At 41.2% G+C, this 12,259-nt stretch overlaps 1 protein-coding gene across 1 annotated transcript in view; it reads right to left on the bottom strand.

Annotated features, from left to right (window-relative positions):
* NDUFA10 (NADH:ubiquinone oxidoreductase subunit A10) overlaps positions 1 to 12,259 on the bottom strand; it is a 43,275-nt gene that overhangs the window by 17,293 nt on the left and 13,723 nt on the right. The window contains exon 8 of the mRNA XM_075027769.1: positions 5,412 to 5,497. Within this exon, the coding sequence (XP_074883870.1) occupies positions 5,412 to 5,497 (86 nt within the window). The remainder of the gene's footprint in view (positions 1 to 5,411; positions 5,498 to 12,259) is intronic.

Raw genomic sequence — 12,259 nt, 5'->3', positions numbered from 1 at the left:
AACCTGATGACTCAGAAGTATTACAAGCCATCCTGAAGTTAGTGCAGCTCTTTCATCAGCTGGATATACTTTCTAGAACTTCTGTTTCCAGGACCTTAGCTTTTTTCCCCATCCCTGTATAAAACAGAGTCCCAAGATGGCCTACCACAATGAACATTAGAAAGTCTTATGAACATATCTGCTAAAGGTGCAATATAGGGTAAAGGAAGTAGACTGGAAGTAAAATAAACCAGTCAACCAAACAAAAAACCCAGTTTGCATAGCCTGAGCCATGATTTCTCAACAACTGATGTTGACGTAGTCAAAAACTGAAGTGACAATATACACAGTATTAGAAAACTGCACTTCCTACCTAAAAGCATTCACTGGTCTAAGAGGCTTAGAGCCAGCAACACAAAGCATATCAAGTTAAATTCTGCGCTTAAACATGTTAAGTAACTTGAGAAATAGCAGGTAGATCCCAATGGAAAACAGAAGATATTCTCACACACCTTGAAACTAGCTTCTCACCAACCGGTTATTGTGTTTCAGGTTTGAATCTGAGTGGGTGGCATTCATTCCTCTGCTCTTCACACCCTTATTACCTCGGCCAGGGCTCCACAACCCCTGCTGCGGTTGGCTTCCCTGCCTCCCGGGGGTAGGGTACAACACGTGCGAGTGAGCCAGCGAGCGTGTGATACGCTCGTGATTTTGCCCATGCTTGTGAGAGCAGGGGAAAGGAGAAATGCTCCTGACTCATGCCACAGGCACTTAGAGCTGGGTGGGAGAGATGGTTCCTGCATCCAACTCTTGCCATACTGACCTCCTCTGTTTCTGCGCTCATTCAGCAGGCACATAGGACAGCCATGGGCTGTGCGTCCCCCCCAGATGTCCTTCCTTGCCTGTCATTTCTTCCTTGCCCATTTTCTCCAGAACTTAGTAAAGACAAGACAATGACATACAGACCTTCTGCCAAAGGGACTCCACCATTTGGTTAGGCAGAAAAAGTATGCCATGCCCAAGGTGAACCATGGCCACTCCCTTGGTGAGCAACGAACACTCACCATGAACATCAAGAAAGAAAAAAGAGCTTTCCAAGTAAAGCAGGTCTGCAAGAGAAGGTGAGAAGGTGCAACAACAGTTCTTCAAATCTATAAAAAGCTACTGCAAAGAGGAAACTACAAAGAACTATTTCAATTGAAGCAAGAGAAAAGTAAGGCGCTAAAGGAAGCAGTTTTTAATAGCACCAGAAGTTTTACAATTAATGGTTTATGAGATTTTGGAGTCTCCATTACAAAAAGTTTCAAAAACAAGTCCAATACACGTCTTGCAAACATTCCAATCCTGCTATTTGAAATCAAAGATAGACATGGAAACATGGAAACTTCTTCCCTTTGCTAAGCATGCTCAATTACACTGTGAAACAGAGCTGAAGGGTCACTCTCCCTCATTCACTCCCATGCTTCATTGTTGCAACATTTCATTTAACCAAAGCAAGATGTACAGAAAAGAAATAGGAGCCAAGCTCTGGGGTTAGGAAAAACTCCAAGAAGCTAAACAAATGTTAAGAGAACTTAGAAATTACTAGTTACTGCACATACAAGGTCCTTCAGTAACAACTTCAAAATACATGTCTCATGTCCTGCCAAGTACAATACTGGAGGATTTACTACACAGGGTTTGTGGCACACTAATAGTTATTAATGAACAAAACTGAACAGATGAGAGTGGCAAACTATTTCATGGCTAGATTGTTTCCAAATGGAAACAGATCCCCTTTTCATCAAGATAAAACAAATGCCAGTACCTTTTTTTTAAATCAAATTAGCGGTGGCTGAAAAAAGCCAAAGATTTGTCCATACAAAATATGTTCTACTCTAGCAAATTCTGAAGGAGCTGCAGGGATGTAACAGATTTAACTGTGGACTTGTCTGATGAAACAAGTCAAATGCAGTAAGCTCCACCCACCAGCTGGTAAAGCAACACAGGCGATGTTACACAAACTACAGCTGTTCATTCCAAAACATTATTTATTTTGCAATGCACGTAGACAGTCACACGATTTCACTGGGAAGGGCACAGATGAAAACATGCTTGAGACAGTGCAGTGGCAACAGAGGAACTCCTTGAGACATTTCAAAAAGCCAGCAGAATGGTTTCTGTTGGACTCAGCACCTGGAGAGGAAGGAAGGGTGTGAAGAGCATCCTCTCAGAGATCCCTCCAGCTTACATACACAAATATATACATTTTTAACCTTTTACCAAGACATGCCTCAGTCCCACAAGCACACTACTCTATTAGGGCGAGGGAAAGAGTATTCAAGGGCAAGGCAGGGAGATAAAAGGTATCATTATGCAACTGATTTTATACAGGTATGGCTCACTGGTTTGATTAGCTTACTTATTTGCATTACCAAAGTAGTCAGAGGCCCTGCTGGGATTTCTGTGCATTAGACCCGATATACGTGCAATGAAAAAGTTACCCTCACCCCTGCCCATCAGTCCCCTTCCCCCAGATGCGCTGGTACAAGCTGAAGGTGGAGGAGGTAAAACTGCCAACAGCCCACTCAGCACCAGACCAGGATTACACCTGCTACACCCTACCTCCCGCCGTGGTGCCCGGTCCAAGCGTGCTGCCCCTCTGACAGCATCGGATCTGAAACAGCCCAAGTCAGAATCAGTGGGCTGTGCAAAATGCTGGGAGGTCAGCAAAGGAAGCAATTGCAAATGGAAAAACAGACAAATACCTGCTTCGGCCTTCCAGAAACACCCACGAGAGGGCAGCATGTGCCAGCATATAGGCGTGGGACACCTGAAAATCTGCAGAAGGTTGGGTACCACAAGCTCTTTTCTACTTGGGCATTGGAAAAAGCGAGGAAAGCATCAGCTTTAACATTCATGAACTAACACCTGAGTTTGGCATTTGATGCTCCAGGACACAATTCCAACACTGAAGACGTGCAGCAGACTCGCTGCAGCATTTGTTTGGTCCTTACACATTTGTCCTCTGTCTGGCACTGGTCCTGACATGTTTTCATGAGTGAAGTTTGTGCAAGCTGTGATGGGAGACTCACGTCTGTCCCACACTTCTGGAGTTAACATGAGAAAAGATTATGTCCAAACCTACACATTTTTATAAAAAGTTATAAAGGTGCTTTTCCCAGGCTGCCCAACATAGTGCCCACGATCTCCTCATTCAGCTGAGCAAGGCATAAGCACAAAACTGGCATAGGATCTGTTGTTACACATTTGATCAATGCCCTAATACCTCTGCACCAAATGAAGATTCAAAGCAAACACCAAGCACATTCATCAGATGTCCAAACACAAATGCTATCTTGTCAATGCTATTCTGAAGGCAAGGGGAAACAGCAAAACTCAAACCACGAGAACATTTAAATTAGCAGTTTGTTGCATTGTAAGATCTTAAAACAGCCACACGCTGCCATTAGAAGAAATAATTTCATATTATCTACAATGACAGGAGCCTTGTACAGGAGATTCTTTCAGCCTTCCCCAGGGTTCAATGAAAAATTGAGTCCTTAACAATGCAATTTATTCCCTTCTACAGCTGTGAAGTAGAATTTCCATACAATATCGTAATACACTGCTCTTTAATTGTATGCTTTCCTTTAACTCCCTCCTACCTACACTCTGCAATTAATAATCACTTCTTAGTACTTGTACCAGTGTGAAGCTATAGGAAAACAAGCAACTTGACTATAAAGAAATACGATTATGATAGTTTTACAGGGTCTAAGTTACAAATGCTATCCTTTAATTACTACACAAAGAAACCCGAATCATGACTTCTTTCTCTTAGACACCAACCAACACTGCTCTTCTGCAATCTGTCTTCACCCCTTGATAGAAGGGCCATAGAAAAGGAACATTATCTCTAATTTTAGGAGGCATTTGAAGTTAACAGAACAGAAAAGTAAAAGGCAAAGAATATCAGAGGCCTGCAAAACAGTTAAACTTACTACTCCAATGCCTGTCACAATAAAGACAGAAATTCAAAGGCAGATATTCAATTTTAAAAAAATCCCTGTGTTTCTATTAACCTGTGAGATAACCAGAAATTAATATGAAAAGAATAGAATTCTTAAATTTTGTTTTAAAAATGTAGTAACTATACTGCACTTGCTACCTGCCCATTCAGTCTAAAGATTAAGTTCTAGCAAAATGGGAAGCCTGTCCCACTTCAGTGCAAGGTTACCTCTATTAATAGTCTTACAAGTGCAGATCTTAAAAGTGTAGATATATTCTTTATACACGGTTATCCAGAGCACATTTTGTTGATCAACATGACTTCAGAATGGCACTCCTGATGCTTCATCTGTACCACATGGATAAAAGTGTAGGTCTGATCTCATGTCTTTACATACACGTCAATGGTTTGGTTTAACATATTTTGGAGTTTGGAGGGCTACCTCTCTTTTCAGCATTGCTCTGGGGACACATGCAGCCCCACCAGTAGCACTCCACAGCTGAATTGAAAGACAGATAATAATGGAGTACTTGCAAAGAGTTATTATAATCAAATTTGATTCTATTCCAGCAAGGCACTTGCCACTATCTATGGAGAGATGTGATCTCTTCACATCTAACTAGACAGACAAGGATCTTTAACAAAAAAAAACCCCACCACAACAAAAACCCACCCTTAAGCTGCTGTACTTTACGATCCCCCTTGTTATTATGGAGAATGAACAATGGAACTGCAATACTTCATTCTGTGAATTAGGATTAAAGCTTCCACTTAGGATTATTTACTGGGAGTCAGAGGAAAGGAGGAAAAAAGGACTTATTGAGCCGTCACCCAAGTTTGCTTCATTCCTTTCCCCCCTCCATACTCTGTTCAGCCAGCTTCTTGACTGCTGGAAAGATAATTTAAAAGCAGACAGCATAAGAAGTTAGTCTAGTTTTAGAAAAAACACTAAACACAGCCAACCTAAACAGCACCACATATAAAACATGCTACGAGGTTGCTCTGTCAACAAGCTTTGTTGAAGGATGTCACGCTGCCAGGGCAGCACAGAAACCACCACACCAACCGCATAAATGCTCTGTTTTAAAATTAAATGCTTTTGGGTGATCACCCAGGAACAGAAGCGCTCACAAAAATACCTTCCGAAAGGCCACAGGTCACAGCACTTAGGAAATGCCTGGAGAGTTCTTGTCCTTCATTAGTGGAATGGGATCTACTCATCTGGAGTCTCTCGTCTAATCAATTATCATCAGCAGCAAAATGCCACACCATATTACAGTGCCAAGCACCGACATTACAAAAGCCTGCTATTGCTGCTGACTTCTGACAAAAAAAAACAAGTCAGAGTGCAAATATAAACATATTTGCACTTTGAAAACTCAAGGCTTTAACATCAGATCTCAGGGGAAAATGTTCAGTTACTGGAAGACATCATACTTACTAAAGTCTCAAATGATGGAAAGAAACATCATCCTGCTCCAGCCATGGCCCCTTGTCAAACTTCAGGTACTCAATGTCTTCAATTACCTGGAATCAGAAGATAAAAATCACACTAAGAGGTGGTTTGACCAGAACATCCAAAAATCAATGAGCATGCCCCCCAAATCAATAAAACGATCAAAATATATTATTAAACAAGTCACCCAGCAAAAAGGCTTCACTGCTAAAGCTGTATTAACAATACAAATGTTTAGAGCTAACAAATCATCTCCCAGTCATATTTCTTCTGGAGGTCGTAGCCCTACCATAAGCACTGGGCAGACACATGGGGGCCAGCTCTAAAGTTCCTGGTGCTTTCAGCCTTGGTGAGCAGAGGATGGCAGGGAATACATCGGCTGAGAAGTGCTTTATTTCCAAATTCTTAACTGATCCAAGACACTCTTCCTCAACCTGCCATTGGGGCTGAAAGGAAGCAAAGAAGGTACAACCCCACCTCTAAGGTAGAATCAGGAGGAAACAGAAGTCTAAATTTAACTCCCTTTTGTTGCAAACAAAAACCATCATGCTACACAGGAAGCCTTCCCGCCCCCCTCCCCCCAAAAAGGCTCAGTAGCATACTGACTGAGACAGGTTGAAGAGCAATTATGGCAATTGTCTCTCAGTGTTGCTGTGTGTGGTTCACATCACAGAAACCGAGGCATGTTTACACTTGGAGTAACCATACTGACGGAAGTCCAAAGGCTCACGATTTCATCGGTCATCAGGACCTACCCATGCATGCACACACCCCAAGCAGAAAGGAAAGGTAAAACTCACAGCTGAGCACCCAGAACCATTCAAACAAGTAACACCAGCTCAGCAAATAATTCTTTCAGCATCCCCAAACTTATCAATCCCATATTTGAGCTTCACTTGCAGCCTGGCTCCACCAGAAAACAGATCTTTGCTGGTCCACTGGGTAATTGCTTAACACAAGCCTGAGGTTATCACACCCGACTGACTAGATCTGAAGGAAACCTGAACTAGTGTCGGGAGGACAGACTTAAGGTTCAGGATGAGGTGGAGATAGTACCTTGGTGCAACTTGGAAAGGAGTGGATTGTTAAAGCTCCAAACATCACTTTTCAGAGGCCTCTTCCAGAAGGAAAGGATAAAGCTGTGAGGTCAGGACCAAAATCCTGATGACACATTGTCAATCCATTGACAGCAAGTAAGCAGATGCCAGTAATAAAGTGAGTGATAGAATAATAAAAGAAAAATGCTTCTATTCTTTATTGTACATTAAATCCACTATAATTATTCCCTGCAATCACAACAAACACTAAATCCCATCTATTACCACTTAAAAGGCAATAGCAAAGTGCTATTACAAAGTAGTTTTGACTATAAAGGTCCACTCTATTACCAGTATTATGTTTTTATGGTACGAAATAATGGCTTAGAGATATGACTGCATGATCATTCTCCTTGAGGCATTTACATTTCTTAAAGACTAATTTTGCTGTAAAATATACAGTTGACATGACATCACCAAAGCATATTTAAAACTTCAAGCAAGTTTAGATGCTCTTTAACCATTCCTGATCTCTTACAAAGAGACAAAGTTGGCAAGCCAGATAATGTAGCTGAGAGCATAAGAAACCTACTTTTCAGATAAAGAAAAAAGCCAAGAAATCCACCTTTTGATGGAAAAACATTCCAGTACTCAAAAAAAACTACAGAAAACTGCACCACATACATTTAGAGGAGTTTTCAAAATTTTATTTAGAAACTGCTTCTTCCTACCAAAGTGCTGTAACATAACTCCCCAAGACAAGCATTTAAAGATGTAAAGAGAAAGAAAGGTATATGTAATTTAGTTAAAATATCCATTATTTATTTTAATTATTTAATTTAAAAGCTGAACCTTCACCATACTTCCCATTAGCTATGCAAAAGCAATGACTTCCCTACCCCACAGCAAAGCTTTGGAAACTCCCCGCTACGGCTGATGACAGGACTAAGAATAGAGTTGCTAACAATAGGGCTCAGAATATGTTGCAGGGAAAAAGAAATCTGTATCCAAATTAGTTTTGCACACTCTGATTATCATATCAGAAGATATCTCTCCCAGCAGCTCCTTAACAATGGTATCAGCCTCCCAACCAGGCTAGAACAGCAGCTCTTTAATTTATAAGGAATGCCCTGGCACCCCCTGGGAATTAGCAGCAAATGAATGATTTAAACCTGATTGCAGCACAACTTGTAATAATATCCAGGAGAGATCAGGTCTTAATATATTGCAGAGCATAGCAGGATTTAGAAAAAATGGTTTCAATAATGAGACCCCTTACCGTAATCTTTGCAACTAAGCCAATACGAACAGCTTACAATTTCTAAGCTTGTTTCACAGTGATTTGGTGATTGCTGCTGTTGGAAGACTTGAGGGGGTGGCAGGCAGCAGAAGGTGACACTGTTCCTATTCATATCATTTCTGGGGACAAAGACACCAAACCCGAATAGGTTGCGCTGTCAGCTGACTTCTCCCCAAACTCCTTCCTCGTAGGTCTTTCCTTTAAGCAAGTGACGGACACAAGAAGCAATGCAGTCTACAACCCCACAGAGTTCAGACCACAGCTTGCAGGAAGGAGCTCAGCCCACATACAGCACCTACAACTGAAAAATTCATGCAGGCTAGCCCTGGAGCCTTTCACCTCTGCACTTGCAAAGGACACAGCACAAAGCTGGTCTGTCAGCAGCCTCCCATCTTCACCATCTTCTCCAGTTAACACAAGCTGGTGACACTGAATAAAACTGATATGTAATACAAAACACTATCCACAGGCACAGAGGAATTAAAACAATTTTGGTTAAGTTTTTAAGTTATTTCCTTTCTACTCCCACCTCTTTCTTAATATCCAAGGCTTTTAAAAAAAAAATAATTAAACAAACCTATAGATAACTTTTTATTCCCAGTTTCATCCTCATGTAAAAGCAGCCTGAAACACCCTAATGAAGCTCATTTCGGCACTTACTACTCCTTTAGCAACTACAACCAATGTTAATTACAATAAGAAACCCCGACTGATCTTTAAAAAAAAAAAACAAAAACAAACACCACACTTCAGAAACAAGTCATTTCTAACTTGTGTATGTCTGCTATAAGCAAATCAAAAGTCATTAAACTATAAGGTCACAAAAAAATTAAGCTCCCAAATCACATAGCAAATAATCTGTAGACTGAAGCTAGCTAACAGTTAAACATTGCTATCTATCAACAGGATACACCTGCGTAAACAAACACCCTACAAGCCAAAGCCAAATCCCTCCTGCCAACATGTATTGCCAAATTTCAACTATTTCATTCCAAAGGCAACATAAATCTGAACAGAAGGGGAAAAAAACCAACATTATCCTTTGAAGTGGAAAGAGTACCAATCTCTATAGCTAACATCTCACAATGAAAATGATACCATCTTGTACCTTGACTTCAAAATAATAATCTTCCTCTAGTCCAGATTTGTCCAACCAAATTAAGAACTACATCAGTGCATACTGATGACCTTATGTACAGTGATGACCCAAGATTGCTGAGCGTGGTAGACTCTTTACTTGAGCAATAAGAGCTTTAGACTGACTTTAAACCCCGATTTAAAAGATTAAAATAAAATCTCTAGCAATGGGGTTTACTACAAAAAAAAAATCTAGGGAGGAAACAAACTGCTTTATTCTGACCACTTCAAGACATGATCAGAGAGAACGAAGGGGAGAAAACAAGCAAATAACCCCCCCTCCCAACTTTCTCTTATTTCTTCTACCAAACATCTGGAGCTACCTTCTTGATTGAAACACCATGGTTCTCAAATCTTATCCTTTCTTTTATGTTATCTGGAAAAAAACTAACTATAATTGCTCTATGTTCTCACCCACACTCTGACCTTGGTTTTTTGTTCATTTCAGCTTCTTCCCTTTTCATTATTTTTGTCCTTCAAAAAAAAAAACCAAACCCAAAACCTAAAAATATGTCAGAGAACATATTATTCCTGGGATGCTGATCCTTCTTGCCACAGAAGTTGCTCCTCACTGCAAAGCTGAACCTTCACTGTGGCTGCAGGCGTGTGAACTTTGACAAGGAATGCCTTCCAGCTGCTATATGCCTTACCTACCCCAGAAGCAAGGGCACCCCTACCCTGCTAGCAGTAAACCAATACTTTATTTTTTTATGCACGTAAGAACAATGAAGCTGCACTCTCGCTTTTTCACAGGGGTACTTCACAAGACCGAAACCTCAAAGATTCAAGAGCTATCTGGAAACAGTAACTTCAGGACTAAGACAAAATGTGAAGGTTTACCCTCTTCAGTCATTTTTTCCCTTCTTGAAAATGATACAGACAAATTCATGTCAGAATTGTCAGCTGGTAAAGGTTGAAGGTAGCTACCTGAATGAATACTGTTGATCTCAGATCAAAGGGAAAGGCCTTTGTGTTTTTTGAAGTTTCCAAAAACATCTCATTTTCAGAGATTTTAGAAATTTTGCAGTACTCCAAATGCAAGCAGTTGCCTCACTGAAGTGATTTCACAGTGAACTTATATTTACCTGCTGTCACACTGAAGCCACTAGCCCTTTCTGTGGGTATAAACTCAAACTGCATGACAAGTCTACTGGTTAGTAATGATAACTTCTTATAAAGTGCATGAGTGTCCAGAAACCCAGCTACAACAGGGCAGGACTCAAAATGTAGCACACAACCATATTCTCACAAAGGGAACTAAAAGGCTTAGAAATGCACAGCAATGCTGCTAACAGGGGTTAAATTTTTAGGACCAGGGAAGTCCTTATCAGTATTTTCTGCTTCACAAAGCTTTTGCGTGGGAACACGAGGATATTAGGTGCAGGCTATCGTCACACACGATGCCAACTAGAATCTACACTTTGTTCCTCCAAACAAAGTCGGGCTTGAGAGAGGAGAGTTTACTGCAGACTTCCAACTGAAACAGATTCATCACCAAATCCAGCAGCAGGAACCAAGCTCAAAGATCCAGGAGATCCTTGCTCCCAGGATTGCTCTCAGGTTTTTTGGAAAAAAACTCCTCCCAGTTTTATTGTTAACCATGACATTACATGGTGTGGAATATCCCTTTGGTCAGGTGTCCCAGCTGTTTCCCCTCCAAAACCTCTGCACGCCCCTAGCCTAATCACAGGGGGCAGAGTGAGAAACAGACAGTCTTGACACCATGCAAGCACTGCTCAGCAATAGCTAAAATACCAGTGCATTATTAACACTGTTTTGGTCAGACCTAAAGCACAGCACCATATGGGCTCTTGCAAAGAAAATTAACTTGATCCCAGTCAAACCCAGTCCATCAGTAACTGAGCACAGCACTAACAGGCTACCTCCTGCAACACTTAGAAATGTTTTTTGTTGTTGGTTTTTTATTATTTATTTATTTTTTTAATTTAAGAACTCCACAAAGGCAGTAAGCAGCCAGAAACCTCCCTTGCTAGGAATGCCAAAGTTGGGCTTAAGGATCTTTAGTTAAGCATTGACTTGGAGGCTTAGCTAGGAAAGCCTCTAAGACACGTCCCATGGCAAGCTGGAAGTGCCCCCACAAAACTACACACAAACCTCTGCAGTAAGATGGCCTGCTACCTGCTGAATGTCATACATAGCGCAGGTGGGTGGACATGTGCTGGTGTACTAAAGCAAATGTTGTTTGCCTTTTGCATCTGATTTGGGAAAGCCTGTTACACCTTCCCAACCTTATCCCCTTCCCAAACTAGTATGTTTTCCATCTCAGAGTAATCAACCTGCCACTTCTCTGTTCCCAGCTGATTTAGGAATTAATCACATAACTGCTGTGCAAAGGTCTGGACCTATTTCCTAAAGCAAAAAACAATATAACCAGCCTCATATTTCTTTTCCCCTCCAACAGAGGAAAGGAGAGCGTTAAGCAGCCTCTAGAAGGATTATCAGAGCTTTCAAACAAGAAACACAGAGGATGAAAATATTAAAATCAGTAAGACATATCTGAAAAGATATAGTGCAGCTGAGATCCTTATTGCTATCACAGAATTCAAGTGAGCTTTGAGGGATTCACTGTGTAACTTTCATCCCTAGAACTGAAATGGGCCCACTAAAAACCTGTCCAGAATTACAAAACGCTTGTTGCTCTTCTCAGCTGGGGACAGCAGCTACAGAGAAAATTTAACAACGTGGAAGCAGAAGACTTCTGTTATCCCACTAGTAGCCCTCCATGAGCAAGAATGTTTGCTGAAATAAGGCAAATACATTATACCTACTCCAAAAAATAACACAGTGGAGTAGGAGGAAGCAGTGATCTCACCTTAATCCTGTCACAGGATAAAAGATGGCTTATTTCTAGCAATGAGAAGGCAATTTATCTGGCTTGGTCCAGGGCTAACGTGTCTGGCAAAACCATTTGGAGAAAAAACTGCAGTTTAGATACCACATGCTAGCCAATACAGATGAATAACCCAGAGTAACAGCTCTGGTTATCCAGCTGTTTGCTATAACCAAAAAACAACAAGCTTTTAGAAAACAACAGCTATTTTAATCACATAGGAACCTGTGCACCAACCTGGATCACAGGAAGCTGCACAATGGCAAATGCCAACAGAGAGAGACCTTATACTGGTAAAGTCCCAGCTGAATGCTGGGGGTGACTTAGCTCTTGGTTAATTAGTCATTAGTTCCCAAACTGAGCTATGCAGAGCCTTGCCCATCCCACCGGCCACTTCAAACAGGGATGCTGACTGAACAGCCAAACACTGTACAGCCCAGCAGGGACTCAGGAAATGCTGCTTCCACCTCCCTCACAGGATTTGCTTGGAAAAATAAACCAAATTTGT

This window comes from Buteo buteo, chromosome 5 (assembly GCF_964188355.1).
Source record: "Buteo buteo chromosome 5, bButBut1.hap1.1, whole genome shotgun sequence".
Taxonomy (NCBI): Eukaryota; Metazoa; Chordata; class Aves; order Accipitriformes; family Accipitridae; genus Buteo; species Buteo buteo.
This window is presented reverse-complemented; position numbering and strand designations above follow the sequence as displayed.